Raw genomic sequence first — 27,638 nt, forward strand, 5'->3', positions numbered from 1 at the left:
GAAGAATGCTGCCATCCATCTCAGGAACTAAAATGCACAGCATGTGTACCATTACTTTGTAAGCATTTGAATTATTTTAGGAGTAAGAAATCTTTAGTGTCCTAGTAGGAAGTAATAGCATTCACATTCTTTTCAGGAAACATTCACCTTTTCCAGACTACAAACTACTCTTCCTTTAGCCATTATTTATGTGCACTTTTGCAATGTTTTTCCACAGGCTTCTGGTAGATGGAGTTTTCTTCTAGTCCTCTGTTTTGACAAACTATCCTCTTACAGATGGCTGCAAGATCCCTTTTTCAACGAGGTGAGATTTCAGGGTTTTATACACACTTAATTGTTGTTCAGGCTGAAGTATCAACAGCTGTTTCAGTAATTTGCTGGGATTTGGACCCCTGTCAATGAAAAAAGAAATTTTGTGACCACAGCTCTAATGAGTCTTTTAGATTTCTTCTTGCTGCCCAAACAATGCCTTCCCTTTCTTGAGGGCACCAAGTTACAGATCTCTCTCAGTCTGTCTCCTCAGGATGCATGGGCCAGCATTACTGGCAAAGCATACTCTTAGCTAAATATAAACAGAAACTAAAAAGCATTTCTATTTGCTGTCAAATGGGGATATTAAGAAGGCTTATGACAAATAAGATTCCTTGATTCATCTTTTATCACTGTAATAAATTTTTTTATTAGCAGATCTTTATTTAGTATCTGTTGCCTGCCAGATAAGCTATGTACTACTGAACTAAATGGGAAATTGGCCAAGTCAGTAAAGAAAACTGCAAATTAAACCAAACTTTTCTAAATATCAGCCTCATTTCTAGCTAGCCACTTACAATCTACTTCTAAGATGAACCAAATATAAGGCAAAGAATCTGTTGATGATTAGGTATCTAATAATTATTTATTTTAGTAGCCATATGCATTCACAAAACTAAGGGCATGTCTTGATTTGGCCCCTTGAACCACCTCTGCCTCAGAAACTAAAATGTTATAAGAGAATTGTGATTCCCATGATTTCTTCTTGAAAGCTGATGTGGTTCAGGGAAGATGAGCAGTATTTTAGGAAGTTGTCTCCTTTCTTTAACTATAGCATTTTCTTTCTAAACAGAAAATCCCAAGGCAAGCAACTGAGAAATACTGAAACTCATGGGAAGAACTGTGGTCTCTCAACCTACGAGATCTTTAGGAACCACACAGGGAAAGCAGATGCTGCACAACCCTCCTGCCTGAAACCCCATCCTATGCCTTTCTGTAATCAATAAATTCGAATTAATTTTCTGATAACCTGCTACACAAAACTTTCTTGTATTTCAGGTACACAGGTTACCTTCAACAGCAGTCCCAGAAAATTCAGGCATAGTTTGAATCCGACACAAATCCTAGGCAGGGACACTGTTTTCTTAATAGTCCTGTATTTGAAGTGACTGGATAAATCCTACTTAGCAACCTGCAATCTCTGCTATGCATTCATAACTCCTATGCATTCATCATGGCACAGCTCCTGTGCATGTTTCAGTAGTTAATATTGTAAAAAATCCATACCTTATGAAACTGGTGATATAGACATGAACAAAAGTGGCCATCAAGTACTGACAATCAAAGCGATCCATTATCCCACCATGCCCAGGGATTGTGTCTGCAAAATCCTTTTGGGTGTGAATGACAAGAAGGGGAAAGAGAAAAAAAAAAATGGTCAGTGATTCCAGTGAGGACAAGAAGGAGAAAGAGAAAAAAAAAAAAAAAAAGTCAGTGATTCCCGTGAAACACACAAATGATGTTATCTCTTGGCAGCAGCACATTAGGGCTGCAAGTAAGCCATGGTTTCACTGCCTGGAGCCAAAAGTTAGCAAGAGGCTCCTTTGCTAAAGGAGTTTTTAACTGCAAAGGCAAGCCAAGGGGTGAGAAGAAAAAGAGAAGCAGCAATTTGTCCACATTTCACACAAGAGGACAGTAGTAGGTCAGGTGCAGGTGTGCCACTACTGAGAACGCTTGTGTGCCTATACACACTTCATTTTGTAGCAAACCTCTTAAGCTGCTGGCTGTTGTTTCTTGCCTCTGCAGAATCTAATTCTCCTCTTTAAGACTTCTTTGTTTTATCCTCTACCATAATTAAAAACCATAATATGTGCAAACAATAAAAATTTATCTAACAGAATCAAAAAACACACTGTGAAAAAATGATCACTACTTAAAAAAAAATATATTTCTGTTGCAAACAAGATACACTTGATACACTACCTTTGTGTTACCTAGCTTGTCTATATTACAACTTTATCAATCAAAATACCTTCAGACATCCTTTCTGTCAGCCACACTCACTCATGCCCTCTCTGAGTGAAAACCCTGGCCTTAGTCACGTGGGGCGACTGCCAGCAAGTTAAACTAGTTCTGTCCAGTGCGGGGCAGGCATGGAGTGTGCTGCCTTCAGCAGCAATTCCACAACATCCCTGACTTCTGACTGTCCTTCAGACAGTCTTCTGACAGTCATCACTTGGGGGTCCAGAAGTTTTAAAAGGAATCTATTTTTTTTACTTATCTACTTTAACAACAAGTGCTGCTTTTCAGCAACATTTTTTTCATCCCAAATTCCTTCTTCACACAAACAGTCTTTTGCTGTGTGGATGTACAGGTATGAGAGTGCTGTGGCCAGCAAAGTGCTGGGCAAGCTGCTGGGACCAGCACGAGAAAGAGGGGTAAGTACAAGCACATGTACAGAGTTCAGCACAAACAGAGAGGTTTACACACTTTTGTGCAAAGCACATGCCAGCTTGGTGGACATATGGAACAACAACATGAACAGCAACAAGCAACAGGGTAAGAATTACAGCAGTCCTACCAAGACATAAAGAAGGTCGGGAGAAATTTGGGGCTGCCCTCTTGCCATACTCCTGCTGCCATTTAATACCAGCCAAGGACAGCATTGCCACAAGCGACAGCGCACACCTTACAATAAACAGAGGGTAGCAGGTCACAATTTGCCAGTACACACTCCTGTTACAAGGCAGATGTTTGGCAAAGGCAGCCAAACATCTCATGCTTTGGTGAGCCTGACACACCAGCATCTGCCTGTGACACCAATGCCACCCATAAAAACCAGCCAGCCAAAATCTGAAGGGTAAACCACTGTCAGCACTTCTGAGGTGTCTACAGATCACCCTTCATGTCAAGTATAATACCTCACATCTTGCTTGTCTAAACTTGCAACACGATTTGGAAAAGTAATTATTGTCCAAACTATGTAACCAAATTATTCTTAGATTTCCAGCATTGAAGTCACATGCTGACTATGCAAAGTTTGAAGACTATTACACACACACATCTGATAAAACTAAGTCCTGCTTCTGATACTAAAAACCAGCCAAAACATTGTTGCAACTTAGTAGAAACACAACTACAATGAAGGACTAAAAAAACCCTAACCCACCAATTTATCTAATCCAAAGAGAAAAAACAAAAGAAAACAGAAGCTTACAGCATTCATTGCATACCTTGATTTTGAAAGCTCTTTTAAATCCACTGGCAAAGAATCCTCCAAATGGCCCAATTAACGAGGCAAATGTTGACAGTGCAAAGCTGTGCATCTGAAATGGGTACATATTCACTGTTTCCTACAAGAAAAATAATTAACACTGTGTTTCAATATGTTTGATTGTAGGCATTTTTAGCTTACATATTTAAAAAGTCGGAGAGTACATTACATGTAACTATTGCTGGTAGTACTTTTTCACACAGCATGGAAGTAATGGCACTAACACACAGGATTCTGTGTGGTGAAGAGAGTAAAACTTCAATCCTAAAAGCAGTTACACTAGCTGAAAAGAGAATTAAGTTCTACATGCTTACTTCAGCTTGCCACTAATTCAGGCCATAACAAGCCTTTGTCCACTTCCCACAAAAAATTCAAAGGTTGCTCTTCAAAAATAAGTTTGCAAAATGCTTAAGCAGCATCCACGTGCAGCACAAGGAGAACACAGGCGGGTTCCCTCGGTCGACTCCAGTGGTGATTCTGACTGGGTGACCACATCCCCTGTATGAGCAATGCAGGGGCTCATGGTATTGACTCAGTACTTCATGTTAAGCTTTACCAGCATTCAGCTACCCTTCTAAAACGATTTGGAAACCCAATTAAGCTGGGAACCATTAAATTTCAATTTCAACTAAAGCCTGGTTTTTTTCTCTTACCCATCCCAATACAGCCTGAAGCAATGGTGGCACAGAGTACTTCTTCATTTGAAAGAGCTCTGCAGGTTCACACTCTGTCACAAATCTGTTGGTTTCACTGTTGTATTCCACAGGGCAGACAAAGTACTGATGTTGAGCCAAAAAATAGGAAAACTGAAAAGCAAAACAAGAACTCCTGAATTAAGCATTTGTTATTACACTCAAAAAACCATAGTAAATGGCTTTATCACCACAAGGTCAGGGTAGTAAAAATCTTTCTAATAAGAGACACATAATGAAGAAAAAGCAGCCTGCTTAAACTAGAGAGTGCCTCAACAAGGCAGTTGTTCCATGAGCTTAGTGATGATTTCCCAAATTATTTTACTTTTTCTGTCTCTCAGATTTCTATCTAGTTATCTTCTGCATTATAAAATCCAAAAATGTCATCAACTCATATTTTTTTTGCAGTTCACTTTTCCATTAAAACTTGAATATCTCCTCTACTAAGTTTGGCTATTATGACTTCTGCTGACCTTGGTGACAAATTACTTATCACAACAGTTACTTATGATGGTATCATCATCTGTGCATATCATTTGAGTAAATTGATTTCCAGGAGAAATATCATTATAAAGCATGTAACACAGAAGGACTACTTCACAAAGCATAAATAGTGCTATTGATAAACTTCAATTTCAAAAGAGGGATGCAACTAATAGATAAAATTATTCCAGATACTGTAACAGAAATGGCAGAAAATGGTCAATATGATCTTTTCAGTAGAGGTTAAAACCTTGCCTACTCTTTCCGGCTAGTTATGAATTGGCAGAATTCTCTAGGCGAAAAAACACCCTAACCCTGAGGTTTTCAGGAGTTTGACATAAAATTAGTGATAAATTTAGTGATAAATTTGGTTATTTCAAGTAAAAATATGAAGACTGATTCTATACAAGGAAATTTCCATGTGCCTGGAAGTGTTCAAGACCAGGTTAGATGGGCTCTGAGCAATCTAGGGTAGTGGAAGCTGTTCTTGTCCATGGCAGGGGGATTGCAATGAGATGATCTTAAAGGTCCCTTCCAAACATGACCATTCTTTGGTTCTATGAGTGTCCTGTGCTTACTTACAATAAATCCAAATACAACAGTGGAAAAGAAGCCTCCAATGAACCCTTCCCAGGTCTTCTTGGGAGACAGCTAGGCACAAAAGAGAATAGTGTTAGTCCATCAGTTAAATCATTGCACCCTTTTTTACTGTATTTCTTGATCTCGTTTGTGAAAATTAACCTCCTACTTTATTTTCCAAAGGTTCATGTGAAATAATGAATGTCAGCAGCTGCAGCCACTGAATGTGACAAATAGAAGAGTATGGCCACGACTCCTTCCATGCAAGGTGGGGAAAAACCAACCAATCAACTTTGGCTGGTGCCAGTGGCCAATTTGAGAGAAGGGAGAGCTCCCATCCCATCCCATCTGCTGCTGTTTGGAGGCTGCTGCCGGCTTCTGGCTGCATCTGACCCAGATTAAGCAGCTTAACTCCCTTCAAGCACAAGACTGGGAGACCTGCATGAGCACACCTCAGCTCTGTTGGAGAGCTCTGCAAGCAAGTGCCCATTTAGATAGTGCCAGAAACCTGGGTGTGACACAACCACTGCTGGGGATGCTCCTCAGGAGACACAAGCTTTCTGCAGAGAGACTGGATAACAAATACAGCAAATAACTATAGAGAGACCAGTGTGCCAAGCTGTTACCAAATCCTATCACATTTTCAATTTAAGAGCATTTTAGTATCAGAACCAACTAAATCCCCAAAAGTTAACATGAAAATAATTCATGGCTTTCTGTGGCATCTTGCATATTCTACCAGAATAGGAAGATTAATGCTTGAGCCCTTCTCAGTCAACAAGAGGAGCAGGTATATATCACCTAGTGTCTTATTTCAAAAAAGTTTCTGTGCAGTAAGTATGCAGCCAAACCTGCATCTGAAATCTGAAAAGAATGTAATTATAAATTATGACGCAATAGGCTCAAGCTGCTTTATCCTGTAATGCCAATATCACATTCACATTAATCCCAGTTTCCCATATTCAAATTTTCAGGAACAGGATAGTCAGTTTGGGCTTTTTTAGCAAAGATGTGAATTATACAGTACAGTGCAAAGTATTTTTTCCATTAACATGCTTTTTAACAAGTAACAAAATTGCTATAGATTGTAAAACTTGTTAGCAAGGAAGTGCCTAAGCACCTACCTTAATTAATGGAGTTCTGCCAAAGAAGAATCCAAAAATATAAGCAGTAATGTCATTGCAGATAACACTTGAAATTGGAACCAGAAACCTAGAGAAAGGCATTAAAAGTTTCACAGAGAAAAACAGCCTGAACCTAAAAACCAGACTAAAACTGAAAGAGCTGAATTTCTTTCTGGAAAATTTTTCTGCAGTATTTAGAAGAAATTATGTTTCATAATGTGTTCACCTTGTTCCCCATGAGCACCCCACTTAGCTATACTGGTTTTAGTCTTCAGCCAAATTTCATCATAACAGATTCATGTTAGTTCAAGTTAAAGTGTTATTTTGTTGCATGACCTTAAAACATGAATGGGCTGGCTTTTTCCTACCAGGCTTAAAGACTGGTACCATAGGTAAGAAGAAATCAACATGTTAGTGTTTTTGGTGACACTAAAACAAGCAAATTACTCAACAATTTTAAATGACAGCTAAATAAAAAATAAAAATCATTTTCCTTATATGTTTTTCCCTTGTTGTCAGTTTGGAGCAGCTTTTAAAGTGATATTTGCAAGCAGACTGCATCTGAAGTTGCTACACAAGCCTATTAAGCACTCTTCCCCCCCCCCCCCCCCCCCCTTTTCAAAGCAGGGATGTATTAATAAGCTAAAAAGTCAGATTTTTTTGATCTCCTGCCAAATTGTCTAGCAAGAGTGGCAACAAGAAACAGTAGGCTAGCAAAGCAACTAGGTTCAGTTTTTGACATGTGAACATAATCACTATGAAAAGTAGTTGTATATAGAAACTTTTTCAAAGGTTTTGAGTTCTCTTTGTAAGTATGCCTTGTCTGCAATAATCTCCCCAGATGTACATGTATGAGGAAGAGAAGAACATACAGCATTATGTCCTTGGAAGAACACAAACCATCTTCCACATGCTTCTTCCTTCTTTCTCAACTTGAAATTTACCCTGTCCCTGAAGAAGAGAGGGGTAGGAAAACACACCCGCTCTTTGAGGAGTGGCTTTACATAACCAAGTTTAACTGCATTGCCAAAATTTAATGTATTACTGAAAATGGGGCACAAATGTTGCCCAACCATAACAAATATTAAAACTCTTAAAATATTTTAAGTACTCTGAATTTATTTGAACAGGACAGGCTGCAGGGAACATTGCCAGATTAGGGATTTCAAATTAAATGGTCCAACTTCAATAGCTCTGAGCAACTCGAAACTCCCAAGTAATTGCAAAAGAATTGCTGGATATTCATCTGTTCAGCAAAATGCTGTGGAAACTATTTGACCTAGCATGCAATCAATCCTATTCCCTGCAAGTAAATGAAGCGATTGTTCAAAACTATCAGACTTCTGTCTGTCAATCTAGATAAAGAGGTTTCTGCTTCCTCTCCTGTATGCTTTACCTCCACTCCCAATTCTTCCGATCCCCCTTCCAATTAAACATTAATGCTCCTACAATTTGTCCTGCTTAACTGTTCCCACAATTATTCCCTAACCAGATCTATGCAAAAGAAGCAAACTTTCAATGCAATAGAGGTACAAATCAGTTTGTTACTGTCCCCTTACCAGATCATGCCTTCAAAGAGATTTTGGATGACAAGATGAGATTGAGTTACAGTGATCAGCAAAGTGACATGAGTCCATGCGAACTGTTAACAATGCAACAACACAACAGTTAGTGATAACACCGACCCGCACACCTCCATAAATCCTGGCACATCAGCTACAGGAGCCACTGAGGAGCGTCCCAGGAACACCAGTTCTAGTGATAATGCAAGAGATGTGTGCATACAGTATATCACAAATGAGCTGGCTTTCTGAAGCAAGTTCTAGAACTTCAGCAGGTCTCTTCATCGCTTACCTCCACCCAGAATTTTTTAACATGCAGTTTTAAGACCTGATTTAATAAGACCTACACCTCCAGCATGAAAGCAGCAAAGAAGTTTAAGCAATGTGATATTCTGTATATACATATAACAGACACGTTAGAACTGTAACAATAAAATGCCAATGAACTACTCATGAAAAAGTACTGTTACACAGATGTGGATGTCTCTCATAACAGAATACACTTATGAAACATGAAAATTCTCAGGATTAGCAAAAATGAAGTGTTTGTTTTTTAAGGGCATGGTTATTTAAACAATCATTTAGTTCAGTACTGTATGTACTTGGTGTTTAATCTGTAGAGCCAGTGTACAATAAAGTGGTTTCCAAACAGGTTACCAGTAAAGACTCTGCAATACATTTTATTTTCCAAACGCTTTTAAATCAAGAACTGGTAGCTTTCCCATGATACAACAAACTTAAGCACTCTAAATGTCTGAGCCATTTACACTCAAAATGTCCTACTTCTTTAATTCTCTTATCACATGTGTTTACCTATGGCAGCCAGACTCTACTTCCAGATAAAAGAACTGGAGAAGCCTTAAAGGACAGAGTGGGGAGGCTACAAGAAATGACAAAAGGTTTCTGAAAGGATTACCTGCTGGTTAATTAATGCAGCGCTGCAGCAAAGTTTTTAGTATTTGTACAGTGACATTGGAACACCACCTAAACCCAAATACCTACTCTACTAGAATCATGGAGCAGTTTGGTTGGAAAGGACCTTAAAGATCACATAGTTCCAACCCCCTCACTACAGGCAGGGACAGTTTCCACTAGACCAGGTTGCTCAGGGCCCCATCCAGCATGGCTTCGGACACTTCTAGGGATGGGATAGACTCTCCTTTTCTTCCTAAACACTGTGTTGCCACACACTAGATATATGGCTTCACTTCATTTTGTAGCACTTCCTGGGTAGTCACATTTTAATGTTTTCTGGGCAGACAACAAGTCACATGACTGAAACTACACATTTTCACTTCCTTTCCAGAAGAGGAAAAAGGAAAAAAAAAAATCATAGCAAGTTAATATATTTAGGTTGTGCTCATCTGAAGATGAGGAGGGGTTTTTTTCTGTTTTGTTTTTTTGTTTTTTTTTTTTTTTCTTCTTTTTAAGATTAGAAGAGAAAGACTAGAAAAGCTGCATCTCACTGTCAGGTAAACTCTCCTACAAACAGGATATATGATTTTGAGTAAAAGATCTTTTTACATGTTTTTATAAGGCTCAGTTAAGTCCTAGTTTAGAATTGGGAATCCTCAATGGTGAAGTGCTACCGAAAGCAGTGCAAAAACAGAAGGGTTAACTGCATTACCAGAGCTTTAGGAAATCTTTAAATTGCGCAATGCCCTGATTGCTCAAGTTCTTTCAAGACAGGAGCTGTACTGCACTGTTGTTTCACTGTGATTTCTAATCATTCCTACATAGAAGTGGGAGGTGGGGTGTTGTCCATGGGGTGTTTTGGCTGTTTACTTTTGTTTTAACCTGCAATGTTACAGAATTAGTTTTCAACATATAAGATACACATAGGAAAAAGGTTCATGCTTAGCTTACTGTGCTGATTATTAAGTGGACAAATATGAGAGATGAAAATGCTGGTTTCTTTTAATACATCAATGATCTATTGAGACATTGCAGAGCAAAAGACCAGAACAGCTGTGAAATGTCATGGAGTAAATATTTCACACAGGGGTTAAGATCAAGACCCTTCATGGTACTTCAGTGGGGCCTCTAGAAGGCAACACTTGAATCACAAGAACCACTTTCCACACAATGCTGAACTGTTTGGCTTCAGGCCTGGTAGGGAGATGCATCCCCCTTCTCCAGCAACCTCTTTCATATCAGCCTATCACTAAGGGAAACATACCACGTTGGACTTGCACAAGGCCTCACCAAGGACAGCTTGTACTGACTGAGAGGCCACTTCCTGGGATATAATAATCACCATCATCTGGAAGGTGAACAGACAGAGTCCAGCATGACTTGATTTCACGTAACTCTCAATTTAAGCACATTTTCCACACTGCTCTTCCGAACTATTTTATGAGCACGTGGACGTGACTGTTTCGAGTGGCACTGGGAACATGAATGAGCACAGCAAAGTGGATAATACACACCATGTAGAACTGCAGACGATAATGTTTCTTCACTAAACTCAAAACAAACATGCAGAATCCTGTAAAATAAAGCAAGTGCAGTTTGTACCATCTTATATTTAATGACACTGAACTGTGATATACCAGTAATTCTCTTCCTTTGAAGCAGTTTTTAATCCCCCTGCTGCTAGAAGAGTTGGCTTATATTCAGTTAAAAGTACATATAGAGTTATTCTCATACAAGACTATGATTTAGTTGACACAGATTTAGCTAGCATCAGTAAAGAACATCCACAGTAAACCACCAGTAAAGAACAACCCTCTAGGCACACACAAGGTCCCATTGTGGACATCAATTTTTAGTAAGGGAGATCATCACTTTTAAAAGCCACTCAAAAGCCAGGTCAACAAACTAGTTTTGAATAATTAACAGAAACAAATGAAAGGAAAAGACCAGCTTGCCCCTTTCCCCCAAATAGGCATATGACTGCAGGCAATGAAAGTGTGAAGCACAGGGGTTGGAGAATTCAGCTGACCAAAAAGAACTTTGTGGGTGGCTAATTGAGCACTTCTTCTCTCCTATAGCAACTTCCTGCACCAACAGGGGGCCAGAGGCCCTCAAAAGATGCTGAACCCCAGGGACCGCCCCAAAGTGACCTCACAATCCCAGTGCCAGGGGGCTCTGCCTCCTCCTTTTGCTCGTGCTTGGCTTGTCTCATGTCTCCCCTCACCAGCTCACAAGGCATTATTTAAGTTAGTTTCCGCAAGCCAAAGGCAGCTGAAAAAGGTTAAGTTCTGCAAAGCTGGTTTCAAGTTTGTGATCTAAGCACTGAGCAGAATTTTTATTTGGTTTAAGAAAAAAAACCAAAAAACAGCAATAGAAAGATTGACAGTTCATCACAAAAATCAGATTTCTCAGTATACTTTAGAAATATTTGTAGCATAGCAGGCCCCTGTCCCTTAAACAGTCTGAGTCTTCAGCTGATTTAATTTTATGCTAAACTGTATTGCTGAAAAAACGTATTTACATGTTCACAAAGCAATACCCCGAAAAAGTACCAACTTGTGTCTCTTCTTCCTAGAAAAATGTTTTTTAAAAGCTTTTCTTTGGACAGGGAGGAAATTTTTCCATGAGGAAAGTATCTGAATATCTTGCAGACAAAATTAAGACTCAGGCATTTTGACTAATCAGTTTAAAAATATATTCGTAAATCCTATTACTGGAGACCTAGGAAAACACTTGCACAGTAAAGAATCAACCCAGCACAGCAATTACACACAGAAATCATCTCTACAGCCTGCCAAAATAGCACCAGGTCTTCAGCAATCAAAATTAATGCTTGCCAACCTATTTTGAGCACTATTATCTCAACTGTCTCAAGATCATCCCCTTGTTTAGGCTGCTTTCTTCTTCTCAGTGAGTGCAAAATTTGTACTCATCTTTTCACAAGAAAAATATAACTGCAAACACCTCATTTCCTCAAGTACTAAGAGGAAAAAGAGACTGGAAGGGCATAATGATGGGGAACAATTAATATTTTAAATTATTATGGGGAATAATTAATATTTTAAAATTAAATGAGCAAACAGCACAAAGTTCTTTCATTTTTGTGATTTCCTGCACTTACCTGTTAAATAGAGGGCAAAAGATATAAATCTGTGGTAACGAATGAGGAATTGCAGCTGTTCTCTTCTTTGCACAAATGTAGCAAAGTAATCAGCTACAGTCTCTCCATAAAAGAAGTAGTTCACACAGAGCAAAAAGTACCTGCAATATGCAACATCTAACAGTCACTTTAACACGACAACATATATTAAATGCAATTCTTAAAAACAAAACAAGCAAATAAGGATTTATTTAGAACAAGTTAAAAAAAATAAGTAGTAAAATGCCAACTGATTTGTCCAAGTTCATAGGGGGAACACAACTACAAAATTCTGTATTAGAGACAGATGTCAAGTTTTATGTCTGCACATGACCCACAGAGCTGTCATTCCACCACAACAGGTGAGGCAGATGATGATGTAAGTATCACATCCTGGCTTATTAACGTTCTGGCTTGCTACTCACCAGCTGAGGGATCTAAACCAGGGTAAATCATATGAGTGGTATACTCTGTAACCAATAGTAATGATTTCATGATAACACTTCACTTGGATGCTTAAGACCTAAAATAAGAGAAATAAAAAACTTTGTAAATATGCTGCAGTTGTTTCTTACAGGCAGTAAGGAGCACTGCAGCCTACATTAAGGGAAAACATTATTCTGAAGTCAAATTCCAGTCAGAAAACAGCTTTAAATCAAATCTAAGGAAAAACTAAGCTTTAAAACTTTTAAAAAAATCTCCAAACCACTGTACATGAAGGAAAAAATACCCCGCATTGGGCTGGCTTCAAGAATATATTTGTGAAACAAGAGACGGCTCCTGACCTGTCTGCATTAAAACAGTTTGATAGCAACAGGCCAGAAGTGCTTCCTGTAAAGAAAACTCTCCTCTTTTGGCTAAGTTTTATCTTTACATTTAATTCTAGAAATATTTTCTGGGCCCAATGGAAAAAAACTAGCTGTGCAACACAGGACACCTAGGTCTTTCACTTGCAAGCATCTCATTAAGGGTAATTAGCCTTTATTATTAGAGGCAAAGCTCACCTAACCCAGGCCTGAATGTCACACCCTCCCAGGCCTCCATTTTGTCTTACTGACCTCACTGCTTCCCTGCCTTGCCAGCCTCAGTGGGGCAGTATGTCTTGTCATGCCTTTGGGCTTCAAAGGACTCTGCCACATGTGTCCAACCCACAGTCTCTGAGCAGACCACCCTGCCCAGACATGGAATTGCCAAACTCAGCCCACGGTAACGCCGTGCAGGGCCGGAGCAAGGGCCTGCCCACACAGGCGGCGCTGTCAGCACGCAGGGCTCGGCAGCAGCCCTGCCCACCTGCGCTCACCAGCGCTTCTCATCTTGCTCAACTCGTGAACACGGATTCAGAGTCTTGCACCACCTCCATGAGTTCATTTTGACGATCCCCTGTCTTGTGCTCTTTCTTCTGCTTGGCCAACCTTATAAAACTTAAATGCTATAGACAAGAGCAACATTACAGGAATTCACTTTGCAGTGGAACAGGGCACCAGGGTCCAAGTCACGGAAGCCTGTTACCCAAGTACCCAGCAAATGCAGAGCACACACCCCAGCTCTTTACAGCAGTCTCGGGTCTTGTCCTCCAAACCTCACTGGATTACTCTTCCTACAAGTCTCTGGGCATTTTCAGTCCCAATATTGAGATTTGGTTTTAACATGACAACTATTATTTTTAAACACAAGCTATTTTATTCCAGTCAAATTAAATAATTCATGAACAAGACTGGTTTTTCCCTCCATTCTCCTTTTTATGTCATCTCAAATATCAACTTAATTACCAGCTCAGTATAATAGAAGACAGACTTTTTGCTTTATGGCACAAAAGAGGAACTCTATTACAATTCTCTACTAACTTTGATTACTTTTTGGTTCATGTCTTAACTGCTTTCCCATGATTGCAATCTCACAGTATACCATGAATACACAAAATCACCCTGCAAATTAATTAGTTCCTTTTTGTTCATAATCATAATTCTCAAATGTAACTGACTACTAAAGGAAGGATTGCAGGAGAAAAAAAAAATCTTTTTATAGCAAGCTGCACTTTAAAAGGGATTGTTTTGTTGTTTCTTCACACAAAAAAAAGAAAATCCTTCATGAATGAGACAATGAATTAGTAGTTTGTCATGTCATTCATCTGAAAACAGGAAATATTAACCAGACTTATTCAGGTCTAGAAACTGTAATGCAGACCATAATGCTGGTGAAACAGCATTCCAGTCTCTCAAGACACTAGATTTTATGACCTTTGGAAGAAGGGGCAGGTGACTCAGAATGACTACAAGGATGTTGTGAGGTTATGCAGAAAGAAAAGTAGAAGGGCCAAAGCCCAATGAGAACTTAATCTGCCTACTGCCATAAAAGACAATAAAACCCACCTCTATAAAGACATCAGAAGCAAAAGTAGGGCAAAGGAGAAGCTCCATTCTTTGTTGGATGCAGGAGAAAACACAGTGACAAAGAATGAGGAACAACATTAATGAGGTCATTAATGCTTTCTTTGCCTGGTAAGACCAGTTGTTGAGCTGGTTACCCTGTCCCCTGAGCTCCCCTGAGGGAGACAGGGGTTGGTCTCTTCTCCTAGGTAACAAGTGAAAGAACTTGGCCTCAGTTTAGATGGAGGTTTAGATTGGATATCAACAAAAATTTCTTCACCAAAAGGGCTGTCAAGCATTGCAAGATGCTGTCCAGGGCAGTGGTTGAGTCACCATCCCTGCAGATATTTAAAGGATCTCTAGATGGGGGACTTGGGGACGTGGTTTAGTGGTGGACTTGGCAATGCTGGGTTAACAGTTCAACTCAATTATTTTAAAGGTATTTTCCAACCTAAATGTTTTTAGGAATACAATCCTAGAATTCTCTCATAGGAGGCCAAGAAAAAAGTGTAAAAATTTTGATACCTGAACAAACTTAGAGTCAAAAACTGAAGCAGTTACCTAGAAGAACCAATTTCAGCATATTAAAAGCTAAATTCCTGTCTGTCCCTTTCTAAGGCTGAGAAAGATAGTTAAACCTTCCTTCCATAATAATACTAGCAATTAAAACGGTGCAAAGAAGCAGTAAAGGCTGACCTGCTGTATAGCGTATATGAAGATTATTATAACTTTTTTTATTGTTATCCTCATCAGTATTTCACTTCATGACCTAAAAATGCACTTTGTACCTAAGAAAGGGATCTAGCTCCAACTTACAGATAAATGCAAGGCCACAATGAAGTCTCATAGATAAATATGGAATTAAAGGAGCATGTCTGAGGAAACCCTTTCAGTGCCAGTTGCAGACAGGAGGCCAGGGCTGCCTGCTTTCCTGAGCCTCAAAATTGCACCAGTCTCTTAATTTTTTTGGTTTTAGATTTTTTTCTGTTGTTAGTGGGTCTGGAGTTTTTCTTGAATTGGTTTTGGTCTGATTTTTGTTTGTTTGCTTTTTCAAACAAATCTCAACGTGCAACAGTAGGTGATACAAACTAGTCAATGACATGGACCATACTAGTCAGGCAAGGCAACAGAAGTTCAACTTCTTGGAGCTACTTTAATTCCTAAAAAAAAATTTAAAAAATACAGTATATAAGAAGTCCTTAATCTGTAAGGTCCAGTTTTGAATCCCTCAAGTGTTTTTCAGAAGTATTTACATTTACAGAAATAAAAGACAATTGCTCTGAATTGTCCATGCAGTTTCCTTTCAGCTTAGGCATGATGAATGAAGAGATCAAATAACTCTTGCACAGAATGCATTTAAATAAACTTACCAGAAGCATCAGCATAAATGATCCCAGATATATAATCAGAAAAAAACCAGAAATCATAGCTAGGGAGAGAATTCCACGAATCCACCAATTTTTCCATCTATTAAAAAAAAAAAGCAGCAAACAGTTATAAATTAAAATTAATTCCACTTCCTATGCTAACTAGAGATTAAACTGTATTAGAAACAGTGGGAAAAGCAGAAGTTTTTGTGTTTAATCAATGCATAGCAAGAAACACAGAATCAAGGAACTAACCAACTGAACAGGATGCACAGTAAAAGAAATTAAAGTTGGACACCTTTCTTCTTTCCGTGTGCTGCCTCAACCCTGCCAAATGTCATTTGCAATGAATTGGTAAAACCCCATATTGGAGCTGCTGTGAAAAAAACAGCAGGACCCTCAAAAAGCATCACGTCAGCTGCAAGCCTGATGGGGGCCCAGCCACGCAAAGGCTGGCATATGAAAGAAAGGCTGCCAGGTAAAAAGCAAATGATTCTTTGAGGAGTAACAGACACACAACACCACCTCTGAACAAAACATCCTTCCTACAGCAAAGTAGCTCTTTTGCCAGGCAGGAGGTTATCTATTGGAAGCAGTCCTCTGCTCTTGTGAGCACTGGAACCAGGACAGGAGAATATGTGACAGTGGGGGTTTATGGGTCAAACTAGCTATACTCTTTTGTCCTTGTAGGTCTTGGCAGCTGCTAGTGGCTACCTAAGGAAAAGAGAATAAAAATTTCTGTTACTACAGAGTCATAGAATTATTTGAGCCGGAAAAGCATTTAAGATCATCAAGTCCAACTGTTAGCCTAGCACTGCCAAGTCCATCACTAAATCATGTCCCTGACTGCCACATCTACACATCTTTTAAATACCTCCAGGGATGGTGACTGCACCAGCTCCCCAGGCAGCTTGTTCCAATGCTTGACCTTTTTCCTAAATTAAACCTCTCCAAAGGTTTAATTCCAAACCTCTTTCCTAAATTAAATTTTTGTAACAGCCAACCTAAATGTCCTTTGGCACAATTTGAGGTCATTTCCTCTAAAAGTCCACTGAAGCAACTAGTCACAAGCTACTGCTAAACACAAAGCCCCCTACTATAGCCTGAAGACATTCTTCCTAATGTTTTGCTTTGCATCAGTCTTGGCTTTCACTGCTTCATCAGGAGATACACCTGGTTCAGTGTTAGTTTTGAATTAAACTCCAGTTCCAATGTAAACTCCAATAATTTGATTTTCTACAATGTGACTCATTGACAAGTTAATGGCAGCTACAGCCGCTAATTGGATTTGCCTTAAGTATCAGAATAGAGACAGGAGAGGCTTTATCACAACATGTTTTATGCTGCTTTATGATGTGGGATACACAGTAGCAGCTTGGCCCTGGTGCCATACCCATAGTGAGCAAGCCTCCTCCAGAAGAATTCAGCTTCCTTTATGAGTAATGGTAAAATACCACATGTTATCTCGGGGGTGTTGACAAGCACAGCACTGGAAAGACAACTTCAGTAAGACAAGAAGCTCCAGAATTTAGGAAGCTACCTGGCAAGTTTATTGTATCCTAACTCTCTGTTAAAAGTTATAGATACTATTTCTTTCAAAGGTCAAATACAAGGAGTATTCATATTTCTGAAACTTACAGTGCAACCCACTCACATTGCACATGATGAACAACAACTCCGCTGGGATTGCAAGCTACTGAACTGGCAGGTAATTTCAACTCCAGCATTCATAAAGCACCAAGAATTTAATTTTTCAGTCAAAGCACCCTTTATACACCTTGGTGCAAACACTCCAATAAAGAATTTCAAGCCCATGAAACAGGAAAGGTTTCAGCTGCACCTCTTAGTTTCAGACTTTGAGGTATCACCATGCCCTTTGGAACAAGTCTGATTTGGAGACCTGACTTCCACATTTAACACAATGACAGAACTCTGAAACACACACTCCTTGCAGCATGATGGCAATAGAGAATATTACATTCTGCTCACAGCTGGTGCAGTTTAGAAACAGGCTTTTTAAAACCCGAAACATTACATCTGCTTATAGCTCATGGACATTACAGAAACAGACAACAGATTAGAAAACGAGCAAGGCAAAAAACCCATTTCACAGTGTTGGAGACATCTGCTATCTAATAATTGGAGACTAGTTTTTTGACAAGGATTTGAAAGGTTTTAATTGTAGTCTGGATTAGAGATCCTTCTTTTGACTCTTGCAAGACCTAAGTTGCTTCTAAAATACACACTGTACATTGCTTGATTTGTTATATTGAACATAACATGTGACACCCATATTCATTTTACTAAGTACTTTTTTGGTATGTATCACCTAAATGCTCTTTCATTGCATCAGTGAAAAAAACATAATGCAACTTGCAAAAAACATAATGCAAGTGCCCCAAAAGCACTTGATGATCAGGTGTTGTAAAGGGACTGCATAAAAATTATACAAGGAACTTTATCTGACAGCCCTCATGAATATGCAGGTCCACACAACTATCTGTATCTGTGCACATACACATCCCCTCACATTTGTTGGCCATCAAGACCCTGGGAAGATGGAGGTAGAAACTTAAGTTTGAAAAGAAACAGCAGGGGAAAAAAAAGAAAAAAAAAAAAAGCAAAAAAAAAAAAGGAAAAAAAAAAAAAAATAGGTTTAAAAAAAAAAAAAAAAAAAAGCAAAAAAAAAAAAGCATTGCTTTAAAAAGTATGGACGTATCAGCTATGATGTATTTAACTGCACAGCAAATTATTTGGAAGGGTAAATGTCTCAAAATTCCAGCAAATCTTATCTTGAGAATTTACACATCTTTTCATTCATAAACCAATCCCCCTCTCAGTCTTTGAGGTAGGATATCAGTTTATTAAAACCTCCAGAAATAACCATTCTGTGGTTAAAATTCTTTAGGCCATGTTATTGCAATGCTCAGATTCAGTAGATATTTATGTAAACTGTGTTTACTTAGAAAAGCATGCATTGGGTAAAAACAGGTGTATGCAAAAAATATTCTACTGAAGGGACTATCAAAGCCTAAATAAATCAGTAATATCCAGCAACAATTTATCCTTTAAATTTTCACATCTACCATATGAAACTTAAAACTGCAATACAATTTGTAAGACTTAAAACTGCAACATAATCTGTATGACTTTTAGCCACCAGCTGTTAAATTTGAGATCTCTTTCTTTTGCTGCACCTGGCAGATAAGCCTGACAAAGCCCTCTTGAGGATTTCTGGAGTGCTGTCTGTTGGTGGAGGAACATCAGGAATATCCGAGTCACTTCTAAGGTCCAACTCATGAAGTCTTTCTTCCAAATCCACTTCCTATCACAAAAAGAAAAATAAAACTATCAGAAAACTCAATACAAAATGAAATATTATCAGATCTTTTGTCAGAAAACAGTATTGTGAGTCAAACATTAGTTTGTGAACTGATAATATCTGCATTACCCTCTAAAAAACAACAATGGTGTACTAGTGAAACTGTAGATGTTGTAGGAGACAAATGTATGCCAGTAAATGTTTATAGGAAGGCCTGTACTCGGATGTTGTGACATTACCTGCAGTACTCAAGAAACTTCCCATTCTAGGCATCACTTTTTCATGGATATATGTTTCCAGAAGTACTCCAGCTGACATGGAATACTGGAGTTTGCCAGAAATCCCCAAGCCTCTAACACACTCCCTCATCGACATCTCAAGCTACCCTTCTATGGAATAAGGGGAAGGTTAAATATCACATTAAGAAGGAAAAATAGAGAAAATGTAATGCATGAAAAAACTGTCCCTTAAAATAAAATAAATATAATAAAAGATATTTTTATACATAAAATATTACAAAATATAATAATAATAAAATGAGAAGAGGCTGCTGGCAGTTTTATTCATGGTACATTGAAACCTCAGGCTTGAAAAGAACAATCCAAAACCAAATTGTGAAATGACCAAGTGTCCCATGGACAGAGTATTACTCAAAATAATTTTGTGTATGACTGCAACACTGTAATTCTTTCTTCAGTGTTTGCTGAGGACTGCTAGAGAAGACATCATCTAGACAGACTGCGTGTCTAACTCGAATACAAAACAGGCGCTATGTATTTTGGTGACAACATACAAATTGTGACCAACTATCAGAGCACAATGTCAGGACTATTTTTCCCCTCAGTTAAAGCCAACTTTGTGTGACTTCAGTCATTCTAAAGCTGCAAACACCACAGGTCCAGGGAGCTGGAAATCTGCACTCAGCCCTGGTACAGCAGTAATGCAGAGAGCAATCTCTAGCTCAGTGTCCAGCTCTTCTGAGACCTGAACTTCTTCCTAACCTCCCTGACTCGCCTCACCTTCTTACAATCTCAAACAGCTTCAGCCTGCCCTGGTGCCTCAAGTTCATCAGCTCTTAACAGTTCTGGGGACTGTTAAGTAACTGTGCTTTAAAACTTTCTTCTCCACTCCTATATGCTATTTCTCCATCTCCCTCTCTTTCCAACTTCCTCATCTCAGCTCTTTCTCCTTCATTTCCATTCTCCTCTATTTCCATGAATTAAAAACTTCTGCTTTTCTTTCCTCCTCTTCCACAACAATATTACTTTCTCCCCTTGTTCTGAGTATTTTTGTCACTTTTTATAAGCCAGCAGAGGTATATCCTCTCTTTCGCCCCCACTACAAGACACCATAGAATTTAGGTGCTTACACCCCAGCCATCCCACCCAAGCCCAGCATGGTTACACTGTTTATAATCCACGGCCCTTTCCCTGCAGCTGCACTATGGTGTAACCTCTGTCCCAGTGCCTGGCCTCTGCAAACAACATGAAAATAAAGTCTTACAAAGCTGGTTGCCCAAAGGCAAGGGCCCAGCCCACACCTCGGGGCTAGGCAGAAGGGGCCGTGGAGAGGCCAGGGGTCAGGAGCTGACCAGGGTGCTGCAGGCAACTTCAGACCCTCCCCAGGCTCTCCAGGGACACTGATCAGAGGAAAAACAACATCCTTTCCATTAAGACAGTGCTTTTAACCTTTCAGAACCCAAGACAGTGTGCTGGCACTACACATATGCACAAGGCAAGTGGGTAGGTACATACTCTCTTTTTTTTGAGTTAGGCCTGGGTTTTTCTCATTCACTTGATGTACCACATACATGCCAAAGATGAAATCATCAATTTTACACCATTTACTTCTTTCAAAAAGGTGATCAATGCTTCCCCAGACCATGAAGCCCCATAGCTGAGTAATTAGACAGACTCTGACTATAATGAATATAAGTAACAACAGTAAATAAGCTGTGGTCCAGACTTCAGAAAGTCTGTAGAGCACCTGAAAAGCACATAAGTAAATAAAAAATTTCCACTCTCACAACCCTGCTATTCAGAGATGTTTCTCACAGTGTTGTACCATAGCCTAGGAAATCAACTATAGATGCAATTGAGGGGATCACAGCTCCCTCCAAAAGCCATGTTTCAGCTCCTGTGACCTGCTCTGGAGTGCAGCAAGCTGTCTGTACAGTCCTAGAAGACACTCCTCACTGTGCAAAAGACAGGCAGTAATCCTGGCCCTAAGACCATGACTTAGCATCTTTAATATTAATCTCTGCTTGCAGATGGCAGAGATGTTCTCTCTTCTAAGCACTCAGAACTAAGAATATCCCCAAACTTTTTTATTCTACTTAGGTGTTGCAGAAAACAATTGTGTTTAAACAATTTTTTAAAAAAATCATACTTAGTTTTGTCCGTCTTTAATACACAACTATCTTTAATACACAACTATCACTTATAAGCACCTCATTATCAGCAATACTTTAAATTTGCTACTTCTAGCTACTTCTAACATCTGAATTCACAAGTGCACAGCTTTCTTCAGAGTATCTAACCAGCCTGAAGAAGGGGTCTGTGTTTATCTGATGTAATTTTCAGCAGCTCATGGGAGTTTGGCTGGTGCAACCTGCAAGTTGCTTAGAACTTGGTGCACTTTTTTGCCTTATATTACTAAAATAACCAGGGGGAATCAACACCTCAACTATCTTCAACTTCCTTGTGCAACACACCTCAAAAATTAGCATGAATGCTTTAATTTCCAGTTAACTGCCATCACAACCACAACAATTTCCTGAATGAGGCATTTAATTTGTAAAGTCAGGAGCCAAAGAGGACATTGCTCACTAAAAGCTAGTTAATTGTCTTCTGCATCATTAAGTGCTTAGAACCCCATCACTGAGGGTCAAGACTTTCTCGCTAATAACTTTCTAAATTATTTTATGTGATTGATTATAAACATTCCAGTTTATAGCCACAAATAACAACAATCATTATGGAAGGAAACAATAAGTTAATCACTATAAAAGCACTCAAAAAAAAAAAAAAATCAATCAAGAGCCTTGCTACTGCAGCTTGACCTTGTAGAAGCAGTTCTGGAGTTCAGCACAAACCCAAAATGCCCTTCCTTCTCCTGCTCTTCAGATTTGAGATGTGGCCAAGCTTAGTACACAGTAACATCAAGGAGCTGTGAAGGTCTGTGGGAAATGCTGTGGATTCCACACTGTGAGCAGGTATTTAGGAGGTTTACAAAGATTAACTGAGACCAGCACAGGCTGTACTGTCCGAAGTGCCTCAGAAACGTTTCAACCCAAACTCCAAATTAAGTGTTTTATCCAAGGTGTTTGGATTTTTTCCTAGAGTTTTCAAACTGCTGGTGACAGAACTCTTCATTTATATACAGAGAGTGCACCACTCCTGCCTGCTTGATTCACACACAAAGTGTCTGTAAGGGGTAGATGGTTTAAGTTTAGTATTCTCAAAAGACAAGACATTCATCCTTGTGCTCAATCTTCTCCACAAGAACACAAGTACTTGGCCATACAAAGGGGGAAACTCAGCCACTCAAGGGCTTGAGCCTCCATACCAGGAATTCAGAACATGTGACATCTTGCCACAAATTAGGCTTCCAGGTGGATTTCTGCTTGCCGGCTATTTTGCAACAGCTCATGAAATACAGCCATGTGTCATGGAGAGAGAAATGGACCTCTCCATCTTTCATCATCTAAAAGGCCACACATCTGAACTGCTGTTTTGTACCACATGCCCTCCACTACAATTAATACATGCCAAGCAAATCACGCACCAGAATTATTCTGGTTACAAAGGCACTTGCAACATTCCCCTTGTATGGCATTTTTCCAGGACACTTTAAGGAACTCCTTAGTAGACAGCAAATATGTTCTTCTTTGAGAATACAACATCCCCACGAAAAGCAACCAAAAAAATGAATCCACTGTCCAACAATTTATGAGAAAAGTTAATGAGCAAAATAATTTAGTTATTTTCATTTTATAAGTCTAAGTGTTACTCGAAGTATGTTTTCTTCTCCATCTTTAATCTTTCTGCAGTCTCTGTCACAAGTTCCATAGTAAAAAGTCAATAGTTCAGTTAGAACACATTGTAGAGTATTTAATTAGTTGTACCTTGATACCTTCCTCTGAAGCCAAGACATCAAAGTATCAGAAGATCCTGAATAATGAAACCTTTTTTTCCAAGCTATTAAAGCCCGACATATGCAGAAACACAGGCGAGAGACCTGCACATACTGAATCAATGACTGGAAACTACAGACCCTTTTCTTTCTGCATTAGTACTAATTTACCACCATTTCCAAGAAAACAGAGGCTTGGAAATAGTCTGCCCTGATTATTATTAACATGCTTGCAGCAGAAAGCATAGAGGTTAGACTTCTCTGTGAAAATTAAACTGATCCATTTCTGGGGTCCTCCAAGAGAAGTAATCCCAATGAAGTAACTAAGTGATCCATGGCAGACAGACAGATCCACAATAGGCTATACAACAACTAGGAATTTCATTATCTCCCATCAGCTTTCTGAGGTTTTGGACATCGAAGATCCAAGTGCCAAACTGAGCTCCACAGGTCTGAGCAACTTATCTGGCAATTGATTTCCTGGAAGGGCTATCCCATGGAACAGAAACACCTTTTTCAATACCACAAGAGAAACAGCATTCAGTGATTCCAAGCTTCTTGTAGTTATAAATTATTAACAGCCAGCAATGCAATACAATCACAATTTCCCCTCCCTATCCTACTCTGACAACTCTGTATAGTACAAAGAAGAATAACTGTATGATTTCTTCCAGGATATGCTACTTTTTTTTGGAAGCATTTGAAAGCACTGTCCCTTGTTTTTTAGCAAAGAAAGCAAACAATTAAAATTTTAGAAGAATCATGAACACATGAAGATCAGCATCTGAATGCCAAGTCATTCCTCTTTCCCTCAATGCTCACAGGGTATTTATGAAGGCACTTTGACCAGACATTCTTAGGAAAAGAGCAGTCAGGGCAAGGAGCAGGGAGTAAGAAAGTGACAACCAAAAAATCACTCCTGTATGCCACAGGACAATACAAAGAAAACAACAAACTTGTGAAATTGCAGGACCCTACATGGAACAGGCACATTCACAGCAATTTTGCAAAATATCACCAGCAATTTTGAAAAATATCACCAGCTCAACAAGCTCAACAAGCCAGTGAGCAACTGGAGATGTTAAGACTTGCAGAGCTTGGGAACTTCAAGAAGCTTTCACAAAGGGTATATCACATTCCTTCATACAAAACCAAGGAATTTAACTTTCCTTTGAAACTACATCAATATAGAAACAGCTACCAGTTGTTTCCAATTAATGACAAAAAGGCACGCAAATGAGGAAGAAAATCCCCAACAGCTTCACTTAAATTCAGTAGGAAATGAGCATCTGCAGACACAGTAAGTGTAACATGAAAAGTACCAGATAGCACACTGAAAAGAGAGTTCAAAGTAGAATACAGAAAAACCTTCAAATGTATTTAGTATTTCTGGAGTTCTTCAATAAACACAGAGGGCTTCTCTGCTTGGGCAAAAGAAGCTGCATGTTGCCTTTATATATATGGAAGGCTTGGTTTGGGCCAACAAGAGCAGAAGCAGAATGAAGCACATACAATCCAAAGAAACAAGCTTTCTCCTTCATTACAAGTGATGAAGAGGACAATGTTTCTGTGCTGCATTCTAGAAAGCAGTGCAAACCTACTGCATCGTGGCTATCCTGAGTAGTTATCCTGAGCCAAAGAACCAGTTTTGAGTCCAAATACAGGATCATCACACCAAAAAGGTCATCTCAAAATAGCCAGAGGACAATAAATGTATCCATTTGCTGTAAAGTCCGGGCAAGAGATAGAGCAGAGTGATAACCATCTAGGAAGCTGTATAATGTGACACCTGTGAATCCTGATGACCATATGCTACTCATCAAATCATCTACAGCAGACATTATGTGTGTGCTCATATTCAAAACAGAGTCCCAAATTGTGACCACTAATTGAAACCTCAGTACAAAATACTGCTTTATCTCTACAGTTACCAAGGGCACTAAAGCCAGCTTAATATGTAAAATCAATCCTTACTGTCACTTGTGAGCCACGTCAAGGGTCACCAGTGCTGGGCACATTGCAGGTAGGTTAAACAACTCCAGTGGGAACACAGAGGGTCCCACAAATAACCCAGGAGAAAGTCTCTTGTGTAGTGGAAAAGGCTTTCCATATCTGTTGTTCATGTGAACACAAATGTATGCATGCTGAAATCCATCTCCTGTGACCAGCACCCCGGCTGCATACACAGCACCAGCCTCCTGTCTGCTCAACATCATCTGAAATGGGATGAAACACTAAAGTTGTCGAGCAGCTGGAGTAAAACCACAGTAGGCCTGTAAGTAAGAACAGCATTTTCCTCTCTGAAAATCACACAGGTAAACCAAGATTAGAAGCACCCTTTGGAGATCTGGGTAGCAGAGGCTTTGAACAGCAAGAATTCTTTAAAGGCAGCTCGCTGCACACCACAGAAATAAACTTACTCTGCAAAATAAAGCAAACCAGAGTATCTTCATAGAAAAACAGCTTGTGGAGCACATTGTGATGAGAAAAGTGATGTTTAAAAGTTAATTCTCATCTACAGAGAAATACTGTGCACAGCTATAGTCTAAACATTACCTTATGTGATCACAGCTCTCAATGCAGCACAGCACTAAAAATTTGCAAATTTTTTTTTTTTTTGCTTTTAATTAAAGCAACCAATGCATGGATTAAAAAGTCTTGAGTTTCACTTTCCAGTTCCTTGCCACAATGCCTAAGGCAGACTACACACTCTGCAACATCGACATCCATGCAAGTTTAAGCAGTTACTGATTCAAGTAAAAACACAAATATTGCTTCCTCAATTTAGTCATCAGAAAGCTTTTTTTAAAACTTTAATTCCAGTTACCCAAATGAGACCTTCTCTTTCATTTTATTCATACAATTAGCAGCTGTGATGTGGTGATGTGCTTAGCTTTTGTAGAGATAAGCCTTAACTCCACAGCAAACAAAAGAACAGCACTGTGGCTGTTTTGCCACTGTAATGAACCTGATGCATAGACTTAGTATTTCAAAAACCTCTTGCCTTAGCAGAAATGTCATACTGTAAGTCCTTTCCAGGCCAGAGGTGAATACCTATCACTTAACAGGCCATAAAGCAGAAAGAGTTGCTGAGGAAAGGCTGACACAGCGTTTAAATGGAGCAGATCACTGTTCTGAGTTAGTTCCATTGCTACTGGACTGGCCCAACCACACTGAAGCGTGCTCTTGGCCTGGGCTGGTGTCCCAGTTTCATTTGGGATAGAGATAATTTTCTTCCTAGTAGCTACTACAGTGCTGTGTTTTGGATTTAGCAGGAGAATAATGTTGATAACACACTGATGTGTTGGCTTCGCTGAGCACTGGTTAGCGCAAGTCAAGGACTTTTCTATTTCCCGTGCTCTGCCAGTGAGGAGGTGCACAAGAAGCCAGGAGGGGCCAGAACAGTTGATCTGACCTGGCAAAAGGCTCTCCTGGGGAGTATTGGCTGAGAAAGGCTGATTGCTGCTCGTTGTTGGGCAGGTGGTGAAGCAATTTTATTCTGCACCACTTGCACTTTCTTGGGTTTATATGCCTTTTTGTCATCTCCCTTTTCATTAATATTACTATTTCATTTCCAGTATTAAAGTGTTAATCTCAACCAACTGGTTTTACCTTTTCCCCCAACTCTCCTCCCCATCCCACCGGGTAGGGGGGAACGGGGGATGTGAGGGAGCGGCCGGGTGGTGCTCAGCAGCGGCTGGGGTTACACCATGCCGCCAGCTCCCTAGTCAAGAGGTGAGACACGACACGCAGTTACGGCGCTGAGCTTTCGCTGCGGGCCCGGAGAGAGCCTGGCCGCTCCCGTTTCGGTCTCGCCACGGGGGAATGGCTACGAGGTAAAACACGCGTGGTCACACAACCCCTAACTTGGCACCTGGCCCTCTCCCTACTCCCGCCACCGGAGAGCGCGGTCGCGTTACAGCCCGGCAGGGACCTGAGCGTGGCTGATGCCGGGGCCAGCAGCGCAGCGCGGAGCCCGCGGGCGGCGCGGTCCGGCCCGTGGCGGCCGGCAGCGCTGTCCCGCTGTCCCCTGCCCCAAAAGCCGCCGCCTCCTCGCGTCCTCACCTTGTCGCTCCCCGCCTCTGCCGCCTCCTCCTCTTCCTCTTCCTCCTCCTCCTGCTCTGTAGCCGCCCTCCGCCGCCGCCGCGCCGACATCGCGCCGCCGGAGAGCAGCGCCCACCCGGCAGGAGCGGGTGCAGGCGGGGCCGCGATCGGGACGGGGAGGGCGCGGAGGCCGCGCTGCGGAGCCCGCCCGCCTGCTCTGCTTCCTCCTCCTCCCGTTCGGAGTCCGGTGCCGTCCCCACCACCGGGGAGGCGGCGCTCCAGCTGCGGATGCCGCCGCAGCTCGGGGGCGCGGCCGGACCCGGCGCCCCGGGAGCGGAGAAGCGCCCGCGGCTGGGGCGGAGCGGGCGGGCGGTGTCGCTCAGGTGCG

General features: G+C 40.3%; 1 protein-coding gene across 1 annotated transcript; it reads right to left on the reverse strand.

The window, feature by feature from the left end:
- Nucleotides 1-262: 262 nt before the first annotated feature.
- On the reverse strand, nt 263-27,491 carry CDS1 (CDP-diacylglycerol synthase 1). The gene is made up of 13 exons (XM_041412142.1): nt 27,272-27,491; nt 18,948-19,075; nt 15,754-15,850; nt 12,443-12,540; nt 12,000-12,139; nt 10,393-10,451; nt 7,961-8,043; nt 6,402-6,489; nt 5,281-5,349; nt 4,177-4,329; nt 3,483-3,602; nt 1,537-1,640; nt 263-392 (listed from the first exon to the last, which is right to left on the reverse strand). Exons 1-13 carry the CDS (start codon nt 27,359-27,361, stop codon nt 263-265), a joined length of 1,359 nt encoding a protein of 452 aa, XP_041268076.1. The 5' UTR covers nt 27,362-27,491.
- Between the last annotated feature and the right edge of the window lie 147 nt (nt 27,492-27,638).

The sequence above is a fragment of the Onychostruthus taczanowskii genome, unplaced genomic scaffold, assembly GCF_017590055.1.
Source record: "Onychostruthus taczanowskii isolate IOZ18803 unplaced genomic scaffold, ASM1759005v1 scaffold38, whole genome shotgun sequence".
In the NCBI taxonomy this organism is placed as follows: Eukaryota; Metazoa; Chordata; class Aves; order Passeriformes; family Passeridae; genus Onychostruthus; species Onychostruthus taczanowskii.